Raw genomic sequence first — 25,382 nt, forward strand, 5'->3', positions numbered from 1 at the left:
TCGTTTGCATGGTAACACTATTACGTTAGCTTCTGGAGAGTGGCGCTACCCGATGTGTCTCCGGACGCATCTGGGCGTGGTTTTGAGCCGACTTAGTGACTCAATGGCTTACTTTTGCTTTGTTTTGTTGGGTCAGGCTCTTTTGGTCTAACGAGATCATTTCAGAGCCAGAAGGGTGATAGGAATTAGGGGGTGACATTGGTCTGGGCGGACACCCTGGTGAGTCGTCGGGGCTGAGCCCATCCAGTGGACAGGCCACCCAGCCCCTTGACACTCACCGCACCCGGCTACGGGCCTGCTCCCATGGGGGAGCTTCCCGCATGGGATAAAGATGGACAAAGTTGTCCGTCCAGCCCGGAACAGGGGTTGAGGCGAGTACGAGAAGGATTTGACTACTCTGAGGATGAAATCGACGGAACGGAGGGAACTCAGTGGCAGGTTGCTGGTCATATAAGTCGCGATCTCCGCTGTCAGGAGGCTCATCCTTAACCCTATTCCTGGCGGGGGGGGCCTCAGGAGCCCCCCCCTGAGTTTTTTTTTGTTTTTTTCTCCCAAACGCGTTGAGCTAGGAAGCTCAAATTTTCTGACTTTTCCTAAAAGGCTTCTACGCAACATGTCTGAAAATTTTGAGTTGATCTGACCTCAGGTCAGGTCACCAGAGGCGGTTTGGTGACCCTACCTCAGAAAAGTTTGCAATCACGCCAGAGCTAGAGTTTTTGACCGATCAATTTCTTCTCTTCAGGCTTTAGTTAGGGTACCAGTATGTGCAATTTGTATATCTCGGAATTTTGATATCGGTGACCTAAGGTCAGGTCAGTTTCGCGACCTCCCCATTATAAGTCAATGGGGGGAAAATCAACTCCCTGTTTTTACCACTAAAACGGGTCGGAATGGCCCCATATACCATACATGACTTCATATACGATCAACCTTCACTACCTTGAGGTCTGTTTTGCTGTTGGGCAGCTGTGAGGTCATGTGACGTCATCAAAGGTCACCAAAGGTTTTTGGCCAATAACTCCGTACAGGAACAAGATACAGACGCGTGGATGGTCTCATTGTGTTCAGCTCGTCAAGACGCATCGAATGATATACATGATGACCTCGAGGTCACGTGACCTGAGGTCAACCTTTGGCCTTGACCTTTCGAGGTCAACATATATATATCATTCGATGCGGATTGACGAGAGGATCACGATGATGCCCTTAGTTTGTTCCTATCTTGACTAATTCGAAAGTTATTCGAGAAAAACTCTCTCCATATCTAGCGCCGCCATTTTGACTTTTTCGACCCCTGTGACGTCATCTTTGACCTGACCTGAAAATGACCTTTGTAAAAATTGTAGATCTTGACCGTGCGTATCCGATGCCGTTTACCGTTTGTCGCTGCGATGTGTAGTTTTTGAGATCTGAAGGGGGGGGGGGCCGAATCGCCCCCCCCCCCCCGCCAGTTTCTTGTCCCGGCGCAGCCCGCCAGGAATAGGGTTAATTTAGCTTAACCTTCGCCCCAGTGCACTGGGGCGGGGGGGGGGGGCATATGGTACCACCCTGTCGCGTTTTTTGCGTGTGAATAAAAAACCGCGGCGCGTAGCGCCGCGCCGCTTGGGGTGGCTTTTGGTACATCAATTTTGGACAATGTGTGAAATTTTTGACCCCAGGGCATGTCAGGTCAGGTCACCAGGTCAAGTTAACTGACCAAGCCTAAAAAAGTTTGCAATCATGTCCAGCCTGCAGTGTTTGTCAGAAAGGTTTTCCATGGCCTGAGATGGCCTCAAGGGCATAAGGAAGGGTCACAGGTGCAATTTTCCGATTCAGTGTGTCATTTTTATCTGTAATCCGATGTTTGAGAGTGTTTAGAATGACGTTCGTCCAAAAGAGGCGCCTTTCACTATATTTCCATTGACTTACCTTTAGGTAATGGTCGGAGATGACGCAAAAATAGCTTGATCTTAGGTCACGAATAACAAAAATTCCAGCATGATGTTTTCTTATAAATACCTACTGATGCCCTCATCAATTATAATGAAAGTTCACATGTGATCGTTCAGTCGGTGTAGCTATGGCGAGCATTCTAACTTTGTCTAAGGTTAGGTCACTTGACGTTACCTGGCGACCTGACTTTGGGCAACCTTGGTCTGAAATTTTCCAAACAGACGCAGAAAAGACGCATGAACAGCTGCGCCAAAATCGGTGGCACTTCGTGCCGTTGTTTTTTTAGATAGTTCGGAAAAGCTCAACGTGGTGTCCAAACACCTCTCAGGCCCGGCCCGGCGCGGGTAAACGGCTGACCCGGCACCTTTATATCACTATAGCGTGCGCCTCTACACTCCTGTCCAGTGTTTCGTCTATTTTGTGACTAGAGTTTAACCCTCGCTGGCACAGGCCATTTTGCGTCCTTCGACGGCACAAGGGAGGGGGGGGGGTGCGACTCCCCTCGCGTTTGGCCCCTGATCGAGTTAGAGCTTCTCGGAAAAACACGATCGTGTTGCCCGTGACGAGAGGAAGCAGGTGATACCCAATTTTAAGCTCCTAGGTCATCGGTTGACCTTCCAGGTCAGGTCAATGACCCAAAAGTCGGGAAAATGGGGACCTGTTAGAATGTCAGGCCAGGTCGGGTCAGATCAGGTCAACCAGTAGGGGTCCTGCCGGGTATTCGTAGTGTGTGTCAACCGCCTCTAACACTTGACAGCTTCGTAACATGTTACGAAGACACCAAAACTACTTCGTAAATGTTCAAATGGCTGCTAAATTGGAATTCAACTAAAAAAAAACTAGCCAAGAAACATGTAAAACTCAAAAAAGTGAACCGAGGCCATTAAAAGTCACTGACCTGACCTGATTTTCAGGTGACCTTGAAATCCACCCTTATGCATGGGAGCTGCAACATCAAATCACATTTGAACGCTTGAAACCACGAAAAGACTGTAAAGTGTAAACGCGCGGCTAATGCGACTTGCGAGCCGAAATACGCCTAATCGTGATTCCGGCCAAACATGGTCTAAAAAAAATAGGGTCACAGGCCAAAGGTCATTTGGGTCGGAGTCATGAAATTTTTAGGGTACCTAAGTGTAAAATTGATCAACGCGAGGATACTGAAAGTTTCGTCGCGATCGGCCACTTTTTACGTGAGTTATTTGCGAAAAACTTAGGGAGTTGCATCACCTTGTGCCCTTGTGCCGGCGAGGGTTAACAAACCAAGCTGCATGGCTGGAAAGAATGGGTCCGATGGTGCAACAGAAGCTTTCTCAGCCATCTTTCCCCAACCATCAGCAGTAAAAACGTAACGAGAAACTCGAGACGAGAAAAAGAGGGAAGCTACGGACCACGGACAGATCTCACGTGGCTGAGCTTTCGTCACAGCCTCCGCACAATCACCGTCCCGCATCTGTTTACTGTGCGTGGGCAGTCATGCTGCACCGATGACTGAAAGTGTTGTGTGGCCACCATGTCGTCACAATGGATAGACCATTGGAAGCGGTGACCAGCATGCAGAAGCGATAATGCATTCATAGTTATATGCATAGACACTAGACAGTAACGTTAGATCCACCCAAGGTCTATTCACGCATCTTGTTAGCACTTGCTACTTTGCAACGGAGAGTCCACCCCGGCTGCCTTTGTCGACCCTACCCGGTGGGCCGGCTGGAATGTGTGACGCGACGTTTTCTGAGCTGAGCGGGGTCGTGTTATATAAGTCCTGGTGGCATAGCTATGACTGAGCCCGGAACGCCGTCGTCCATGTGACAGTGGTATATACCTCCTGAATGGTTTACTTTATCCGTGCTAGTCGTTTAACCCGTGCATGTTACTTTGATGTGTGAATACTGGATACATAAATACGGATGGATAGTGGGTAATAATTGGGTTCTACGAAATCATTAAACATTTTCAAACTTTCACTAATTTGTGGATCACATGTTCCGATGTTCTCATTTGTGACATTCCTTCTTATCGCCCGTTTTTTCTCGCTCCCTTTCCTCTGAACCGGGACCGGGGACCGTTTCCGTGTTGTGTCACACCTAGTCTCGTCGGTTCGGGCTATCGGCCGGCCCTGATCAAACATCCGCCGGGCTGGGGTCGCACGAACTCGGCACGGCCCCGTGTGTCGACGCAGTGCACTGAGATGGGGTCCACACATTGGGTAGCGGGTGGTGACCAACAGACCAGACCAGCCGCCCTTCCCCGGTGAAAGCGGGCTGTCGCACGCAGGGTGCTGTTACCTTACACCTGCACTAGAGTATCAGTATTCAGGACATTCGTACTTGGGTAATAAAGTGGGTCAGGTAGCATTGTGCTGGTACTTGGTAGCGGAATAATTCAAAGTTTAACGGAAATTCATATGAATAGAGAACACCTGTGACCTGAGCATGCAATTATCGGTAATACCTACCTTCTTGTCTTATGATATTCGTCAACAAGTTTTATGTTTGGAAGAGCAATTATCAGAAATTATTTAGTACCATAACTATTCAGAATGATCAGCGAAAATGGAACTACCTATTTGTTCTTAACTGGGCTACTAATGCGTACGCTCCAGACAGGGAAGAAAGGCAAGCCATTCAAAACCGGGAACCAGCGCGCTCTGTTATCGACGTACCTACTTTGCAAACGTTCGCTCCATCCTTGAGTATGGCAGTGTGGTGTGGGGAGGAGCAGCGGTGTCACACATCCAGAGAATTGAACGTGTGCAGGAAAAGTTTCTTGTCTGGCTCTGTGCTCGCTGTCGGGTGACTGGAGTTTCTTTAGGGTACCGAGACTTAGTTAAGCACTTCGGAGTGGACACCGTGACAGCTAGGATCCAGCGTTTTGATATTCTCTTCATCAGGGACATACATCGCCAGATGATACGTTCATCGTTCCTTCTCGATGTGTTCCCTCTCTCAGTACCTGTTCGTCTGCTTAGGCATCAGAGTATGTCCGCGAGTTCCCTGGCGCGACTGCGTGTCAATGTTGTGAAAACGTCCATCTTTAATCGCCCTCCCAGCAACTTTCCTGGATGCAAACCGCGATGTGGATATATGGAGGAGCAGCGCCGGCGAATTCAGAAGTCGAGTGGCTGCCTATGTATCGAGGGACGGCTGAGATGCAAGTCCAAGTGTTCGATGTGCCTGAAGTGTTTGTGAGTGTGGGAAATGTATTATTTGACTTCACCTGTAAATGGGTGCATAACCCGTCGGTGATAAAATGAATACAAGAATACAAGAATACAAGGATGTAAATGAGCATTTATAAATAGATAAAATGCATTCCCACATGCCGTTTGTTGTACATGCATCTGAAAATGCGGCGGATACCGAAAGTTCTGGCTTGAATAAAAGGTCAGGTATGTCCAATGTCAGCTCTATGTCCTTTAACTGCAGTTTGTGGAAACCGTTAGTGAAATGATACCGATTACCGAACCCCTCCCCTCAGCCGTGTAGGGATAAATAATAATGCCGTGCTCATACCTATGCTCGAGACGCATCTGTGAAATTTAATGCTCACAATGATTTGTCCTCTCAACGACGACAATAATGAGCAAATGCAAGTTTTTTATTGTATAGATTGTTTAACATTCACACATCTGACACATCATATACGACCTAGCATTGAATAACAAGTTTACGTATAATCGACTCTGGATAGTGACGGGATAGTGTCATGGTGCGTTCATTTTGAAAGAATGTTTCGGCATGCTGTTGCCGTAGCCTGTACAACCACAAATTTATGAAACTAAAATACTTTGCTTTGTTTTAAAGCTCTATTCAACATAGGATTTATATTGTTGATAGCCGTGCTAGATTATTTCTGATAACAATCCTTACAAGCTCCTTCAATCTTACAACAATCCTTCTGATAACAATCCTATCCCGCGCACCGACGGGGGGGCGGATATCCGCCCCCTGAGGTTTTTCGCGAATAGCGGGAAAACCGCGGCGCGTAGCGCCGCGAAATTTGGTATGACTATAACCTCATCAATTTTACACATGGTGTGCAAGTTTGAACCTCCTACCTTTTAAGGTCAGGTCATCAGGTCACTTTGAATGACCCAACCTCAAGTCACTTTTTTGCAACTTTGTCACCGTGCCAGAGCTACAGTAGATGTCGGAGGCCTTTGAAAGTCGCAGGATATTATTAGGTCATTAGTAGCTACAATTTGTATATCTCGGAATTTTGATATCGGTGACCTAAGGTCAGGTCAATTTCGCGACCTCCCCATTATAAGTCAATGGGGGAAAAATCAACTCCCTGTTTTTACCACTAAAATGGGTCGGAATGGCCCCATATACCATACATGACTTCATATACGATCAACCTTCACTACCTTGAGGTCTGTTTTGCTGTTGGGCAGCTGTGAGGTCATGTGACGTCATCAAAGGTCACCAAAGGTTTTTGGCCAATAACTCCGTACAGGAACAAGATACAGACGCGTGGATGGTCTCATTGTGTTTAGCTCGTCAAGACGCATCGAATGATATACATGATGACCTCGAGGTCACGTGACCTGAGGTCAACCTTTGACCTTGACCTTTCGAGGTCAACATATATATCATTCGATGCGGATTGACAAGAGAATCACGATGATGCCCTTAGTTTGTTCCTATCTTGACTAATTCGAAAGTTATTCGAGAAAAACTCTCCATATCTAGCGCCGCCATTTTGACTTTTTCGACCCCTGTGACGTCATCTTTGACCTGACCTGAAAATGACCTTTGTAAAAATTGTAGATCTTGGCCGTGCGTATCCGATGCCGTTTACCGCTTGTCGCTATCTTGCTTCGTTCTCGAGATCTCAGGGGGGCGGTCATCCGCCCCCCCCCCCCCGTCGGTGCGAAGTTGGCGCAGACCCCCGTCGGTGCGCGGGTTAACATACTGTTGAACATTTCAAGATTGCATAAGTAAAAACATCGGCATTCGGCTACCTTTTGAAGTTTATGCATTTGTACATATAAGCAGCACATATCATATAATCGAAAACATCAAACAGACGACGCCTTCCATATATGTAAGATGCTGAGTCTGATATGTTGCAAGATGCATCTCCGCATGTTACTTCACATTGCGTGGAAAACAGCCAAAGACGAGAGATATACCAACAATCGATAACAGATCAACGGTTCGTCTGCTAAGTAGCTTCAAAATAACTTAGATGTGAAATAAATAGAGCTATGGAAGACGAACTTAGACCTTATGCAAGCGCACAAATTGTTGATTAATGCTAGCTAAGCATGTTGAATGCCACCGTTTCAGTAGTCATTGATATGTCACGATGTCACGTAGGCAGCTATCATATGATCTCATGCACAATATGTCATCGACGAAAGTCACACACAGCTCACCTAAAACGCAGTGATTTTGCTAGCTAACACTGATTGAGCGGCACTCATCCACTTGATACATTAATTAAATATCCATTTTAACGCGGCTGACACTCATTTTCTTCAGTTTGTAATTGTTCCGGATGAGACATCCAGTTGCAGTCCTGAGTTCCTCAAAATCCAAAGCTTTTATCTTTCCCACAGCGAACAGTGAACCAACACACAGCAGTTCATCTTCCTTCTACATAAATCTCCAACTGGCCGCGCGCAAACAGTCTGAGTTCAGGAGACGTTTCATCAGTAACCGAGCAGCCAGTCTGTCTGTACGTCCTAGTTTGTACTCTGCCCTCAGTGGCCGTACGGACAGTTTTTCTGGTCGGTCTTCTGTAGTTTTCCCGTGTCCAGGCCGAAGTGACGGATCCGCTTCATGATGTGTTTGACCAGGTACGGGCTGGGAAACTGCTCGCGGGTCAGCACAAACAGAAGCTGCGTGTTGAACAGCTTCAGGCTGGAGCACGACCAGACGATGGCGTACTGCGTGTAGTCCGTGTCCAGTACGATGTAGTTGGCGTCGCTGCCGAAGCTGGGCACGCCCTCGAAGTTGACGCGCAGTTTGGCCTGGCCGGGCCGGCCGACCGGCTTGGCCACGCCGCGGATGTCGCTGCGAGTGCCGCCGAGCACCTTGATGCTGCGGTTGGTGACGCCGATCCGGCCGTAGCCGGCGTCCGAGTACACTGCCTGGATGCACTTGCGGCCCACCTCGAAGACGGTGAAGTACTTGGAGTACTCGTACCAGCGGCCCAGGTAGAACTGCGGCTCGAAGTTGCCGACTATGGGCGGTCGCGGACAGCTGCCGAGGAAGGGCACCTGACCGGCAGCGGCGGCCACCAACACCAGCAGCGAGAGCACGCGCAGCGCCCGGCACGAGTCCATGTCGGCTTCTGAGCGCCGCCGCCGCGCCGCCGCCGCTGGTCGACGCGCCACGGCGCACAGAGGGGAGGGAGGGAGGGAGGGAGAGCGCCGGAACTGGGCGGGTCGGTGAGGACACACCGAAGGCGGATACGCCGAAACACGGGTGAGTCATCCCCCATCATCTGGAAGGTAGGATCGGCGGGATTTCCGACGCTTGTTGACATTACCATTCGTCAGCGCAAAGTATAGCTGGGCTGAGTGGGCAGCTAAAAAACCAGGATCACATTCTGAGGTCAATGTGCGACAAGTACCTAGGTATGCGTTGATTAGTGCGTCTTATTTTGCTTGCATGGGCACCAGCCATGATTTATTTTGGGCATCCTGTTGCATCTAGCCATTGCTCTTGAATTCCACGTTTCAAGGGCTTCTTGTAGTTAGTCGCTGAAGAGGCATGGCATTGTTCTAAGATACGAAAGTACGCAACCAGAAGAACCAGACATAGAAGAAAGCGAGGATATTGATAAAAACGTCATTCTCAGTTCTCACCACAAGGACTCATGGCATTGATATATCAAACCCCTGAGAGATTCGCAGGTCGTTTTGCGACATTGGCTTTCAGGCTTGGAACTATTCCATTCGATTGAAATTATAGGTACGTACGCCTGTCGGGTAGGGTCACTGAGTTGAGAGTGAATGCGCTATCTATCATTACCGTTTGTGATCGCACAATGCCGCGTGTGAGTTTTTTCGTGCCTGGCGGAACTCCGCTGTGCGTCGCATTGTAGGTTGCGCAATACTGATCTATTTCAAGCTCGTTTTGGAGTTATACGCACTGATCCATTTCAAGTTTGTTTTGAACTTTCCTCGGTGAAAGTTTACCGCGGCGATCACCCGAACACACCTGCCTGGCGGCGGTCTCCACGATTCCTGCCGGTGTTGTGTTTGTGTGCGCCGGCCCGTGTCGAGGCGCTGTGTCCGGGGTGTGTTTTTCTCCCCTGTTGACTGTGGCGTCCGGGAGCGGCAGTAGCTGAGATCCGGGTCGGCAGAGCCGCCGGCAGCCGACACAGGATCGGGGCTAGGAGGTGACTGGAGGACGTAGCGACGGATCACCGCTCATCCGCGAATCGTTTCGACGCATAAACCTGTGTTGCCTTCCAAATTTGATTACAGTATCATTTTCAAACCTCAACGTCAGCTGTGCATAGCGACAGAAGTGAGCTAAAACGTGCTGAATCACATGAAGAGCGGCAAAGGAATGTTCAATGCTCATGCACATTTCATATGTATTGTAATCGCAAAAATAGCACCCCGTTGAACACTGCACTGTAAAGATCCCTAACGTAACACAGATCCCGGTCTAACGTTTTATGGCACACCACACCCCACTGCTGGACACCTCACGGCAGCAGGGAGGGTCACTACTCGCTGCTCCTCCAGGATGTGACCCTACTCCCGGCCCTCAGAGTCGGCGGCTCCGTTCAGCTCGCTCCAGATCAGGTTGGCGATGGCGTACTTTGGTCCGCACAAACCGCGGAAGTCGTCCGTGTCAATCGACCACAACATGGCGCCGCCCACTCCGATACTCTTCAGGTAGTCCAACTGGCAAAATGTACATGTGATGTGTGAAATACGAGTAAATTAGAGAAGGAAGTTGCGACAAAAAAAAAACGAATTTAAAGCAGTGAAACAGATTGAGCTTTGCTATATTATTTTTTCCTCTCTATGGTATGAGTGGACTCAAAGCCTACCTTCAGTTTGACGATGTTGAGGTCGTCCCAGCCGATCCAGTTGCTGCCCTTGTAGCTGTAAATTGCCTGCATGTCACCATCGTGTACGTCCGTCCACCCGCTCTGGCTGAAGATCCGCTCACAGAGCTGTCAACAGTCAAATTGGGAAATGGGAAGGAAACTGTGGATGTTTTCAAAATTACCCAAATATTCGATTGATACAGGGATGTTCACGAAAAACTGACACATTTTATTTCCGAATTACGAGAAAACACTTGCCCTCAGCACAGTGATCATGCTATGTGCAAATAGAGTGGACTTCTAAGTTTTTATTGACATATTTTGGGAATATGTCATTTTCGTTTCTAAGAAGTTACAGCGTATTTTGCAGATGACGAGTTTTTGGAGCAGTGCACGACTCAGCCCGAAACAGGAAATTATCCCCCGTTTTTGGGCACGTGCCTGAAGAATTGCAACACCTCTCACTGCACTCGTCGGGAGTTTTGATGTCCTTTGGGCCGCTGCTACAGACCATGTCACTCACGTGACCCCACAGGAATAGTCCACGGTGTTGAGGTAGAGCGAAATGGCCGGCTATGGGTGAGAGGTGATGCGCGAGACAATGCCCCCTCCCCCTGTTCTCGTGTGAGACCGATGATCGCGGTTACTGTACGTGTGGTGGCCCTGACGTGCCAGAACCACCAAATGGTGTAGACGTCGACCCATTTCCGCTACAGTAGCTAACAGAAGCCGTTAAAAGATGGCACGGTACCACTCTACAGTGACTGCCAGCATGCGGCCATGGTTTCTGGCATCAGCACTTCCAAGCCTGCCAATTTTGGCATTCCTTAGGAATTTGCCCACAATATGCCAAAAGTATAAAACAAAATCCATCGAAACATTAATATGCCAAATTTTAGACGAATTCGTGGACTGGTTCAGTCGTGGTGGCAGATGGTAGCCGCGAGAGCTTCATTGCTTTTCCGATAAGTTTTGTCGCCAAGTCAAATTTCCCCATTTTAACGCTTTCTTATTTATTTGAAAACTCGTGTGATGCTACCTAAAGGCGCTATGCACATACAAAACTTTTTTCAACAGGCTTTCGAATGGCATGCAAATCAAGTCTCCGTGAGCTCTCACATGCTCACAAAGTCGTTTTAAAATGTGTCAGTTTTTCGTGAACATCCCTGTATTTCGTTCATCTCTGGTCGACTTCCATTCAAACCAATTCAAATACAAAAGTCGCACGGACATACATATAATGTTATTTGGTCAGTGGCATTTGCAATTAACCGTCGTCACACCATCACTGCAAAAAATCTATCTGAAATTAAGCCAACCATGAGTTTCTGTAAGAACCTATGCACAAACATAGGTGATGGAGAATGGTGCATTCGAACAGCTCTAATATTGTCTGCTCTTACGCTGCTTAAGTTCTTTTTTTAAGTGCAACATAGCAGTAAAGATAGAAGACTTCGAGTACTGAACGGAGATACAGGGGCGCGGGAAGCAGACATGTGCATGGATCCGAGTGATGGATCTATGATCTCAGTGGATCTCGAAGCAAAGTACAGGTTGGGATCTATGATCCCACCGGATCCGGCGTGAAAAATACATCTTGGATCTATGATCTTATATGATCTGACGATTATTTAAGAACATGGATCTATGATCTGAGTGGATCCCACCATGCACCACATTTGAAACCATGTTTTAAAGGGCTTCTATGCCAATAAGTGACACAAAACTGTGGATTATGACGTGCTATCACATAAAATCACTAAAACAGAACGTTTTTGAGTTGAAACAAGTGCTTTTTTTGGGATATATGTGTTGACAAAAAATAAGTGAGGATCTATGATCCCACTGGATCTCAAGCAAAAAATGAGACTCGGATCTGTGCTCCCTACGGATCTCTCGATAAATTACAGAGCTGGATCTATGATCCAGTCGGATCCGAGATCAGGATCCGTGGGATCAGATCCCAGATCCATTTTCTCGGATCCATGCACATATCTGGCGGGAAGTACTTTCAGACCTGGGGGGGGGGGGGTCACAACGTATAGAGATCAACCTAGGGTACCCCCAAATATAGGTAGTTTTCTTACCGGTTTTAGGCCACTTATTTTCCATCTCTTGGCTTTTTCAACAAAAAAGAAAACATTTGCATAAAAAGGGCGGTATTTCGTCTCAAAGTTGTCGGGGCACCGCCCCCACGGCCCCAGAGTTGGGGGGGGGGAGCCATGCCCCCAATGCCCCCCGGTTCCCGCGCATATGACGGAGAACGCGCTGGCTTAATGCGGCCATTACTTTCAGCAAGAGTTACGAAATGTAAAGCTGTGCAGGAAGGCGCTAAGATATGGCACAAGTTCAAGATCCCAAATATGTAGTTGCCATTCAGGCACAATAACGGTCTGTACCGCTCGCTGCTTACCTGACACTGCGATGAAAATGTGTAACTGAGTCTGAGTCCATGCCGTTATTGATTCCGATGTTACGGATCCCAACCGCCGGCCACACTGACCTCATTGTAGCCGCAGAATCCGGGCTCCTCACTGTACGGACACCCGTCCATGGGGCCGTTGGACGGGTCGTACGGCGCGTGCTTGGACGGGTCCTGCAGCTTGAACCCGCGGCCGTACAGGGGGAATCCCATCATCAACTGAGAGCCGGGCACGCCTCGTCCCAGGTAGTAGTTCATCGTATAGTTCTGAAGGCGTCGAAAAGCTGCGTTACGGAGGCTTACAAATCAGCTTCAGACTAGTTTTGTGGACAATGGACATGTTTCAATGACGTTTTCATCAGTTAATTACTGCCAATTGAAGTTCTTCAAACCATACCTTTTTTATTCCTTTCATGAGACGGATGTAAGTAAACGATCAATTTAATGGCGAAGCACTGATTTTTGTAGTTGTTTTACTGTTTACCGTAGTGTTTACTTTACTGTTAGGGGATCGATTGCCTACGTGACTTGTGCCTTGTGCATTACATTGGGCATTGTGCAATAGTGCATAATGTGACCGACATGTTCACATTGCTTATATTTGAGAGATCCAGCGTCAAGCAATCACTGAAGACGCCACACTACCAGTGGGTAATAAACAATGAACAATGAACGATGAATATACCAGACTGAACCATTGGAACGGCTCGCCGTGCTCCACGTCCTTCTGCGTGAGGAACATGGGCGCGTTGTGGCCGATGAACGGGTCCCAGTCGCCGTGGTAGTCGTAGTTCATCACGTTCATGAAGTCCAGGTACCTGTGAGGTCGGTCCGTGGGAGTGCCGGCTTCTCGAGGACGCGTATTACGTGACATCGTTTGAATGACAAAACCTGACAAAACCTACCCAAAAACTCTTCAGTCGGAAAGGAATAGATATGCAGTTCAGTTATGTTTTGGCTGATTTATAATGAATTGCAGATTAGCCCTCGCGGGCCCGGGGTGAGGCGGCGTTTTTCGCCCCCCCCCCCTTGGCGAATATCTGCGATAGCTCCCGAACGCTTGGGGATAGGAAAGCGAAACTTTTAGTAGGTACCTATTCTCCCATCAATTTTACATCTTCTGAAGTAAAAAATTTGGACCTAGCCCCATTGATGTCGTCACAGGGTCGATTTTTCTAGACCTCTGCACGGCAAACTTTGGCGTCACAGACGCCAACTTCACATAGCTGCTAAAAATAGAGTTTTAGAGATAAAGACAAATTACGAGCACGCTTGTGTAGCGTTTGAACTAGAGAAAAATAGAAAAAAGTTTTGGTCACCTGAAGTCAGAGGTTAGGTCAACGACCCCCAGCTGTGGTTTTAGTTTTTCGCAAATAACTTCGACAACAATGGTCCTAGAGCTACGGCAGTGGTACCATCGCATTCACCTTGTCAAGCCGCGTCGAATGATATATATTTTGTTAGGAAAGGGTCAAGTTTTATGTTGACCTCATGTGACCTCGAATGACCTTTGATTGACCTTGACACATGAAAGGTCGTTTAAGATGGATTCGTACCCGCTGATCACGAATCTGGCATCTATTTTCCTCTAAGCCTTCATTTAGAGCTTCCGGATGGCAAAATTGTCTTATTTATTATTACTAACTTAATCAATGAAATAGCCTCTAGCAAGGATACTCTTCTGTGACCTTGACCTTTAAGCAGCCTTGTATCGTAAGATGAACCACAAATAGGACCTGATAAGCCTCAAAACATTTCAAAAACATCTTGGAAGTTAGCACGCAAGATGTACGAAAAAGTACAAAATTTTAGGTCAATTTTGAGCATTACCTTGACCTTGACCTTTGCTTCTGATCACATTTCCGGAATCCTCAGGTTCTCTTCTTTTGTTTGACACCCAATTTTGCCGGTTTTATGCATCCTGCCGTCCTCTAGAACGCTTACTTTGAGATCGCTACACATGTGCCGATTTTTGCCTTTGGCGTTAACCTCTGACCTTGAAAATTGACCTGAGGTCAAAAATGTAGGTGCTTTAGAATTGTCTTGTAATGACCTTTCGCTTGGTATCGCTTTTGTTTCTGTAGTTCACTTATTTACGGAGTTAGACAGGGGGAGTGCGAAAAACGCCCCCCCCCCGGGCTGGGGTGGTTGGGATTACCCCCGGGCCCGGCCGGGTTAAATGGCATCAAACTGTGCTTTCACAAACGAAGATAGCAAGCAATGACACTGCTCTTTACTAAGCATCTTGCCTCTAATATGTTCCTAAAACATATAAAAATGCTTCTTTTGGCCATTCACATAATGAGCGTCGTGAAAGGCGGCCTCCCTCATGGTAATCTATATATTCACATACATCACATCAACTGCGCCCTCTGACATATCAGCTGAATTGACTGACTGAATTGACTGACATACCAACCTCCCTCATGCCTATATCCTCTACGTGCGTGACCAGCCAGACTACTGACTTGACCATTTCGTCGAGGTCGTAGGCCGGCTCGATATTCTGTCTACCCGGCGAGAGGGCAGCGGAGAGCAGCAGCCCTCTCGGTCGCAGGGCCTCGCTCAGATCCTTCAGCAGCAGGACGAAGTTCTCCTGAGGAAGACGGAACGAACATGACGACATCGGCCGGCGTCTTCACTTTAACTTAAACACATAAGCAAATAGTCATCGAATTGCCTATTCATAAATTACAGCCATGAATATCCGACTTCTTTACACTTTCGAATGTCAGAAATTGGCTAGAAATCGCCCCAGTACCTATCCTATCTAGCGCCAAAAATGATGTTGGGTTCCTGTGAGGCGCAACATCACAAATTGGGTTACTATTCTTGTCCTGTGGCTCCAGCCTGTGGAGTTGAGACCTGTCCTCGACCTCAGCCCCCTGCAGGCGCCGGCCCGCATGGGATGGGGTACTGACTACCTACTGGCTAACTGAGTATACCTAGGGCTTACCTTGTCCTCTGGCGCGCCACCACGCAGCGTGGGGTATTCCCAGTCCAGGTCCAGTCCGTCGAATTTGTACTTGGCCAGAAAGTCGACCACACTCTGGACAAAGGTCGCCCGGTACTCGGCCGACGATGCCATCTGAAATGAATCAGAGAAATATTAAAACTGAAGTCAATCTAGGAGCTGTTTAAGTCCATGGTAAAATTACTATATGTATTATAGATTTCTAATCTACTTAGGCTTTCGGATACAGAATTTGTTGAAAATGTGATGCAAAATATTAAATAAGCAAGTAGCCGGTGTTTAGTTGGGACTTGGGTACTTACTTGTGAGTACTTTTTGGATCCCTCGTTCCAGCCGCCGATTGAAATCATGGTCTTAATCTGAGGGTGAGTCTCCTTCATGCCCGTGAAGCGAAGGTAAGCACCTGTAACAGCCAGGCGATTTTGTGTTTAAAAACACATGAAATACTCGTATGCATTATGCAATATGCATACATGTGCCACTGTACCAAGTACATAACTATAAATTATAATGTGGCAATGCATATACGTTTCAACCTTCACTCGACGCAAAATGTCTCTTCGCTATGGGATACAAAACGGCAATTAGACAACTATAAGCAAATCATTATAGCAAATCATTGTTCGGTTCGGCTAACTCCTCAAGCCCTCGCAATCGTTGGCTCGTTAGTCGGCTCACCCTCTCCGTAGTTGTTGTAGAGGTCGTGGTAGGGGTCCAGCGAGTGGATCTTGTGGTTGGTGTTGAGTCCGGCAAACGTGTAGATGTGGTGGGTGCACAGGTCAAAGTCGATGTCCTCCACGTCATGACTGCCCAGTCCGGGCCTGTAGACCGCCCAGCTCTCGAAGTAGCAGACCACCTTGTACGGCGGGTCGGCCGCGGCTGCGGCATGGGTCAGTTTTAGAGGGGACGTCAGAAGTACAGCGGGGATTTTGATACGTCGGCACATCCAAGGGTACATCAGGCCATTTTCAGCCATTCCCTGTAATGCGCACATTATGTCCTACACGTACGGATTCCTAATACATACGGTGTAGTGCAGGCTGAGGACAAGAGCACCGATGTCGGCTGAATCAAGGCTGAATACCGAGGTCAGTCAGTGAAGCTGCCGTGGTTCTGGTGACTGCCGCCGAACGGATGCACCTGTCCCATTCCCATTCCCCTCAGACAGCCCACTGCTGCCGCTCTTTACGTGGTGAGGTCGGGTCGCTCGAACTGACACCTGTTGCCAGACCACGTTACCAGATTTGCGGCAACACTGCCGATTACACACAATGCAGTGATATTACAACAGTCTGTAGTCTAAGCTGCAAAGTGAGTGAAGGTAAGACCCCTACGTGACCTGTGCGGGTCATCCGTCTAACCGGCGGTCCTTGCACGTGCTCACTGCATTAACCCGCGACCGCCTGGGGGGGGTCGGATCCGAACCCCCCCCCCCTCCGTTTTTCACAAATAACTCAGGAACCGCTTACGCTATCAACTTGAAACTTTGTATAGCTTCTCCTTCATCAATATGACGGCATTTGTCAAATGTTTTCAAAAACTTTTTGAGATATATCGATTTTATTGATGTAACGACATGGCTTTTTTCGTCAAAAAATGATAAATGTTTAAAATCGCCAAAAATCAAGGGTTTAAGCAAATTAAAGACATGAAAAGGCACAGAGCTCAATGAGTTCTTTAAAATGGCTGTCTTTCTTTTCCCAAAAAGTGCGTTTTTGACCCCTAAAAATTAACCCTCGCCCGCACATGGGGGGGGTGGTTGCCACCCCCCCCCCCAGGCAGTCTTTCTACTCTGCACTCAACATTTTTAGAGCTAGAAGGCTGATTTTTCGTATAGCTGCTCGTCTATCCTTTCTTGATGTCCACTGAAAATTTCAAGTTTCTGTGATTTTTGGTTTCGGAGATATGACCTTGTTTTTCAGGTCATGTCATGACCCAAATGGCCAATTCTCAGCATCTTGCGTTTGCCATGGGCCTTGTGAGCTTTTGACACCCTGATTTCGGCCTTTTTTGCCAGTCTTACCTCCCACCTATCATGCAACATGTTGTTCGACGATGTACAGGGGTCAAGGTCAGGGTCAAGGTCAACCTAGGTCATCTAAGATAATTGCGTTTTAGGCAAGCTGAATTTACTTTTTGTGAAGTTTTTTGACTGCATTTTTGGTAAAAGCTTCTCAGATCATGATTTCATGTGATATGGACCCAAAAACAATCGGTGCACACATCAGTATACACACAGACACACACAGACATACAAACACATATAATTGACCTTGACCTAACTTGACCTGAAATGACCTCAGCAGCAAAATTCTGGTCGGATAGTGTGACAAAGAGGTTCTAGCTGGCTTAGCACCAGAAAACAGCATCGTCATCGGCATTTGATAAGCAGCGCACTTGATATCCAACGGTGACCCAAAACAGCAACATTTTTTAGTTTGACCTGACCTGGAAGGTCAATGACTGACCTGAGAAGGTAAAACTGGGTATCATTGGATTCGTCTCTTCCCAAAGAATCTTTTTGGTCTTTACTGCTAAGCTCTATCTCCAACAGGAACGAAATGGCGCGGGGGGGGGGTGGCAACCACCCCCCCCCCCTATGTGCGTTCTAGGATGGGAAAATGGCATGTGCGGGCGAGGGTTAAAAAAACTATGTTTTTTAAAACAGCTAATAAAATAAAAAAATCAACATCTTCACAAAAAAGGAATATATGTTATAGAGCTCTATTAGAACATTAGTTGTCCCAAATTTCAACTTTCTATCTTGATTTTTGACCCCCAAATTGTAAAAGTAGCTCCAACATGTACAGGGCATGGTGACGTCATACACATTTTCGTGAGTTTGAGGCACTTATGAACATCGCATGTGAAAACAAATGGCAGCATTAGATTCCTGGGACAAAAGTTCGTCTAGAAAAGTGCATTTTTATGTCGAAGATAAAAAATTGAAAAAATGATTTTTTTCTTGGTGATGTATAATACAAACGATCTTTTGTGCTTGATGATGACCAGGACAGTGAGTTTGGGTTACATATAACCATTAACCATGACCATCGGATTTGGCGTGAAAAATAAGCCATAAAACATGGGTCGCATGCCCATGTAGCAGAAAGTGAAAACCGTGACCTTTCGTGACCTGACCTGACCTTGACCCGTGCTTAGTATGACCCTTATACGCACATGGTATCTTCACTAGTCCTTTGAGGTCATTTTTGGTGAGTTTTGAGCAGGAGCTATCGATTCCGCTCTCCGTAAGCCTCATCATGCAAAACCCCAGAATTTGACCTTTGACCTGGCCTTGACCCGTAAGTTGACCTCAATCTTAAAATCTTAACCCTCGTCGGTACAGGCCATTTCGAGTCATTCGACGGCACAAGAGTTGGTACGACCCCCCCCCCCCCCTCGCGTTTGGCACCTGATGGAGCTAGAGCTTCGCGGAAAAAAACGAGCGTGTTGCCCGTCACGAGAGGAAGCTTATGATACCCAATTTTAAGGCCCTAGGTCATCGGTTGACCTTCCAGGTCAGGTCAATGAACCGAAATCGGGAATATCGGGACCTGTTAGAAAGTCGTAAAGTGTGACTGCTAAGGGATTTTCCGGGGTGCTGATCACGAATATCGTGTTAGTTTTGATCACAGATTGGTTAGGGAAGGTCTCGTAGAGACCTTTCGAATGCCGCCTCGCGGGGCTCGATACGACCATTGGTTCTCGAGATAACAGGGGGGGGGGGTCGGATCCGACTCACCCCCCCCCCCCCAGGCTGTCATGAGTACGGAAATAGCCCAGGCGGTGCCGGGTTGAGCATCCCAATTCCCAACCATGAAAATACATAGTCCGTTGAATGTCCGACGACATAAGCCAAGTTTTAGAGCAATTGGCCCAGATATTAAAGGGACTATCCCACCTTTAACATGGGGTTTGAGTTGAGATAGCCAAGTTTGCGGCGAGGTTCAGAAACCACTATCTATCTAGGTTGCAACCCCCGCGGCCTCTTGGTGTTGAAGAAATTCGTTCCCTTCATTTGAAAATGGGCCTTGCGCAAGGCCTTATCTTCAACATGGAGCGACCGTTAGTGTGACGTCACCTCGTTTAGTCATTCTGATTTAAATGGGTTTGTTCGTTGAAAAATCGCTTAAAACTTGGTCTGAACTTTGCTGTGGTGCCTACAGAGTAAAAAGAATCAGCTTTATGACAGTAATGTGGCCTGGGGAAGGAGGTAATTTTGGGCTGTGACGTCACATATTTGAAAGTTTGTGTTTGGAATATGGGAAGCCTAAGATGTTTAATGAAAAATAAATGCCAGAACCGTGTTCCTGGTCATCCAATCTATAAAGTCGGGCACAATTTAACTGGTTTTAACAACATTTTAGAAGGTGGGATACTGGGATAGTCCCTTTAATGAAGTAGTGTAAATGACACACTGTTGCCATGGTGTTTTGATGTGATGGTTGTGCGATACCTTCTTTCAGACCCATAAATACATAGAATTGAGGTATGGAGGAAACGGAAGGGTCTACAGAAGATCTAAGACCTAGGCCATTCCCAACCAGGAGCTTCAGCGTACCAATTCCCAAATTTTTAGCTCAGATTTGGCTCACTTTTTTCAGGATCCCTTTTCTCTTTTTAGATTACCAAAAATAGTAAGTGATTAGTGAAACCGAGAACAATATTGAAAGCTGCTGCTTACCTAACGTTGCATTTCGTTTCGCACTTTGCGCTGATTAGCGGTTCGCAATTACGGTTTCAACTTTCATCGCTACATTCCATACAGATACGATTACGTCGAAGATATAGAGGACATAGACCAGACATGCATCGGTATCTATCGATGTCTAGACATATACACAGAATCTTGCATTGGCAGTAGCTCATAGGCGGCGGAGCGGGGGGGGGGGTGCACCGGGGCGCCGTTCCCCCCTTGATTTTGCCATTTTAACATTAGCCCTATGAGCGTTGCATGGAAAGAATGGGACCAAAAGTCGGCAGTGCCCTCCCCCCTCCCCCCGCTTAGTTGAAGGTGTTCCGCCGCCACTGCAGCAGCTCGCACCTTCTGCACCTATGATGAAAATACATTTCTCTTAGTTTATAGCCGACAATTAAAACGTTCCAACCGTGCTAACCACTTCTGTCACCTGCCCTTCGACCGTTCACTCGTATCATTATGTAATTAATCGTAATTATTATAAGAAACGTAAATAATCACTTACCCTGGGCGATGAGGACGGTCGTCAGAACCATCACTGGCGCCAGCATTAACTGCGCACGGATCGACATATTGACGAGCCTGAAATGAACGTTCATTAGCAGCCGTGTGATCGTGCTCTGCATGTAAGTTATTGTTTTAGCGGCCGGTGCGCACTGCGCAGATACCCAAGTCTGACGTAATTATCCTTACTTAGGCATAGCAGGATTCATGTAGGGTGTATAGAGATTTACTCGGGATATGGTATAGGTATGGCAAAGGCAAATGATACTGAATCTCGAAACGTCCGTCGCCCCTCATACCTAACTCAAAACAAAATACGTAATGGTTGATCACATAGGCTGGTATTCACGAATCGCACTTCCAGAAAGGGGCCATATTTTTATTTGTACAATTATAGATAGACTAGCATTCGCTTCCTTCAAGTAATAACCAGTATAACGCCTTTTGGGGCGACTAACGGAGCGAGCGAGAGGGTGAGCCTTGCACGTGCGAAATTTCGAGGGGGTACCTCTAGCTGACTTGTGCACGGCACTCTACTAACCGGTCTCTAGCGATATGCCAAATTTGAGCACAATCGGCCCAGCCGTTCTTGAGATCTGGAAGCGGCACCCTGCACGTGCGCACGTGCAAAATGGGTCCCAACTGACTTGTGCACGGCACCCTACTAACCGGTCCCTAACCATGTACCAAATTTGAGCGCCATCGGTCCAGCCGTTCTCGAGATCTGGAATCGACCCCTGCACGTGCGCACGTGCAGCAGCACCCCAACTCTGGCACATGGATATGCATTGTCTAGTGGGTGCCTACCTGCATGCCAACTTTCAGCGCAATCGGCCAAGTAGTTACCGAGATATTGCAACAATTACAAAAGTGACACCTCTTCGTTTTGCACGTGGCACGTGCATAAGGGGTCACCCGCATGCATCGGGAATAGTCCAATACTTGGTAGAAGGAATGAAGCTACCCTACAAAAATTACCGCGTGTAAATCGGTCAAGTGGTTGCTGAGATATAAGCGTCGCAAAAGCGTGACCACGGCCGGCCGGCCGGCCGGCCGCTCATACTCAGAAATTTCCGTTAATCTAAGGAAAGACTACGCTCGCTTCGCTCGCTCCGTAATAAGATCGCTGTTAGTATTTAAGTATATATCGAGCCAGGAGAAGTCAAATTAACTGCTTAAATTTCTTATCAAATTAACAAATTAACAAGTCAACTTAACCATTTTACTTAGAAACATATTATATTTCCATGGTCTCACGCCCCTCGCTGGTTCTCCTACCTGTTGAGTGTCGGTTGGCTCAATCAGTTCGGAGCGGCTGAGCCGCTCTGCTGCTGCCCGTGGACTGTCTGACCCTCTGGGACAGACCTCTGCCCACCACCGGTACGCCTCCCCAGCTGATAGTGGTGTGAGCCACCGCGTGCAGCCGGCCGGACGGTGCACAACCGCACCGCCGGGTCCCTGTGCACCGGGTCTGACCGCCCAGCTCCTTCCTGGTGGCGGCTGTCTGCCGCGCGTCCCTCCACGAATCAGCCCCGTCCTCTCAGCCCCTCCCAGATATGGCATTCAAGTCCACAGAATAGATAGTTGATTTCTGGTCACATAAGCTACGTTTCTATGACACGTCTAAATCGATTTAACGATGTTTCATGTGCGTTTTTCTCGCATAGAGTAGACCGGGGCAAGTCGCCCCGCCGAGGTAAAACGCCTCACCGATGTTTCTCGGAACTGGCAAGGTTCTGGGGAAACATCCTCTCTTCTATAAAACGTGCACTATACGATCATTATATGAACAGACTGCAAGTAAATTGTGATGACTCTTTAGGGAGATATAGCCAAAAATGTGTTTTTGGAGTGATTTTTATGTTTTGTTGTCAGATTATGCATCATGGCGTTCTTTTATCGTCCACATCAGGTTAACGACTTTTATGTATTTTGAACAACTATTGTCTAACGCTTATAATGCCGGGTTGGTTCGTGTTAAATTATGTCTTCCTGGAGTACAAGGCGTTGTTCTCTGACCGAACTACGTGATGGGGTAAAACGCCCCAGTAGGTCGCGGGGCAAAAAGCCCCATGGGGCGTTTTACCTCATGTGTTGTTCGGACTACCCACTTCCCAATGTTCGGTAGCTGGCAAACGGTATGTTTCTATGCATTTATATGTACTTTTCTCAGCAACTGGATGGCAAAGGAAGTATTTTGTTAACATTTGCATTGCAATAATTTATTATTTGGCCTTATGAGGCAGGTGAAAAACCTGCTCATACAATAGTGTCGTAGCTGAACACCTGATAGGATGGAAGGTGCTAACGTCAGTGCCATGCCTCCCAAGGTCTAACGGACCTTTCATATAAGATTTAGTCAACTAGCATGTTTAATCTTTAATCTAGAGTATGGGGCTTCTTGCCCCAGGCCGTGGGGCGTTTTGCCCTGGGGTTGGGGCAAAACGCCCTATTCGCAGTTGCTTCACAAACCACTTCCTAGCTGGGAGTCCGATCATAAGTGAATGAATTTGAGGGGTGGAATTTAAAGTAAAATGTCCAAAGAACGCATTGAGCACAAATTTGGCCTTCCAGGTTATGTGGGACAAAAGTTATGTAGCAAAATAAATTATCTGGGGCGTCTTGCCCCAGGCTACCCTACTATTCAACTTATGCAAAAATGAGCATACATATAATTTTAGCGAACACTGAAACCTATATATTCAATTTTAAATGATGTCTATTAAATGATGTAGATGGATGGGGCAGATCCATTTTATCAAATCGGCTCAACTTGTACATACCATGGAAACGTAGTGATAGTCTATCGTTTATCAGTGAGCCATTGCAGCATTCAAAGGAGCCGGTTGAACGTATTTATATGTCCACGAAACAGACACTCTAAAACAACTATTGCTGATTTTCAGTTAGTTTTCATCACCGGACATGTTTACCGAAAAACGCATATGCCAAATTACACTATGCAACAAAAAATGAAACATTTTCTGTTCCTGGAAAGCGACCGAGTTTTTCTTATTCATTGGGTCCTATTATAACCAAAATGGGCATTAGTTTTGATCCTAACCCGCGCACCGACGGGGGTCTGCGCCAACTTCGCACCGACGCGACGGGGGGGGGGCGGATGACCGCCCCCCCCCCTGAGATCTCGAGAACGAAGCAAGATAGCGACAAGCGGTAAACGGCATCGGATGCGCACGGCCAAGATCTACAATTTTTACTAAGGTCATTTTCAGGTCAGGTCAAAGATGACGTCACAGGGGTCGAAAAAGTCAAAATGGCGGCGCTAGATATGGAGAGTTTTTCTCGAATAACTTTCGAATTAGTCAAGATAGGAACAAACTAAGGGCATCATCGTGATCCTCTCGTCAATCCGCATCGAATGATATATATATATATATATATATATATATATATATATATATATATATATATATATATATATATATATATATATATATATATATATATATATATATATATATATATATATATATATATATATATATATATATATATATATATATATATATATATATATATATATATATATATATATATATATATATATATATATTCGAATAGTTCGGAAGCAGGTTCTCTTTTATGCAAGTTTTGTTAAACACAACAGCATAATGGGCACTTATCTTCTTCTTATTAAGACTTTCGAGGCGGCGAATGCACTGTCGAGGTTCGGGTTCGTGAGAATGTAAAATATTACCAAAAGATGTCATAAATACAAAATATCATAGCTATATTGTTGTTCGACGTTTCGATCTATCAGAGATCATTTTCAAGAAAATTACAGTCACACAGTTTTAGAAGTCATACTTTGAGATAAATGGGTTCAATTACATTTTTGGAACAGATATTACGGATATGATACTAAAACTATTCAGTCGATGAGTCACAGCATTCAAAACAAAATAACACACTTTTGTTTTCGTACATGAGCTATAACCCTAAACACATTCGTTCATCCTCCGCGAAGGAAGGTCACATCAAAAACACCATAGCGAGATACGTACGCGCATATGACAGATAAATCAGTCAACCCGCCGCGAGTACTTTGTCGTACAGTGATAGAGATGTGTTCTGCTTTGTCTGAATGTTGATGATTGGCTTTTTGTCGCGAATGTACACTGTTTCAAGTGTGACGAGCCGTCTACGATCCTGACAGTGTGCTAGGATGGATGTGTTGGTCACGAGATCGTCACGTGTGAGTGCGGTGTTGTGATGTTCTGTGTAGTGTTTCTTGGGGGCTCCGTCCTGCAGGTGCATTGTGAGACGTCTGCTCAGAGACGTTGTGGTGTGACCAATGTAGTATACTTCGCGGGTCGCGCAGTCCCCGGCTGTACATTTAAACTGGCAACAATATAGCTATGATATTTTGTATTTATGACATCTTTTGGTAATATTTTACATTCTCACGAACCCGAACCTCGACAGTGCATTCGCCGCCTCGAAAGTCTTAATAAGAAGAAGATAAGTGCCCATTATGCTGTTGTGTTTAACAAAACTTGCATATATATATATATATATATATATATATATATATATATATATATATATATATATATATATATATATATATATATATATATATATATATATATATATATATATATATATATATATATATATATATATATATATATGTTTCAATGAAAATGACAGCGTAACGGGCGTTGTTTTGCTTCTTGCCAAGATTCTCTAGGCTTCTCACAGTTTTTCGATCATCTAAGGAAAATTCATGTAAAATAGTGCCTATATTGCCAGGTAACGTTTCGTCAACATATCCGTTAACATCTTCAGACATGCATATA

The 25,382-nt window shown here is 46.4% G+C and overlaps 2 protein-coding genes across 2 annotated transcripts; both read right to left on the reverse strand.

Annotated features, from left to right (window-relative positions):
* Positions 1-6,891: 6,891 nt before the first annotated feature.
* LOC122387572 (apolipoprotein D-like) lies at positions 6,892-8,252 on the reverse strand. The gene has a single exon (XM_043377902.1). The coding sequence runs from the start codon at positions 8,228-8,230 to the stop codon at positions 7,646-7,648; it is 585 nt and encodes a 194-aa protein (XP_043233837.1). The 5' UTR covers positions 8,231-8,252; the 3' UTR covers positions 6,892-7,645.
* Positions 8,253-9,467: 1,215 nt separating this feature from the next.
* LOC122387573 (probable chitinase 2) lies at positions 9,468-22,066 on the reverse strand. Its single transcript, XM_043377903.1, has 10 exons — positions 21,838-22,066; positions 20,561-20,637; positions 16,032-16,232; positions 15,656-15,756; positions 15,336-15,467; positions 14,848-14,975; positions 13,065-13,197; positions 12,461-12,646; positions 9,958-10,083; positions 9,468-9,808 (listed from the first exon to the last, which is right to left on the reverse strand). Exons 2-10 carry the CDS (start codon positions 20,625-20,627, stop codon positions 9,656-9,658), a joined length of 1,227 nt encoding a protein of 408 aa, XP_043233838.1. The 5' UTR covers positions 20,628-20,637; positions 21,838-22,066; the 3' UTR covers positions 9,468-9,655.
* Between the last annotated feature and the right edge of the window lie 3,316 nt (positions 22,067-25,382).

The sequence above is a fragment of the Amphibalanus amphitrite genome, unplaced genomic scaffold (genome assembly GCF_019059575.1).
Source record: "Amphibalanus amphitrite isolate SeventyFive unplaced genomic scaffold, NRLGWU_Aamphi_draft 000290F_arrow, whole genome shotgun sequence".
Lineage (NCBI taxonomy): Eukaryota > Metazoa > Arthropoda > Thecostraca > Balanomorpha > Balanidae > Amphibalanus > Amphibalanus amphitrite.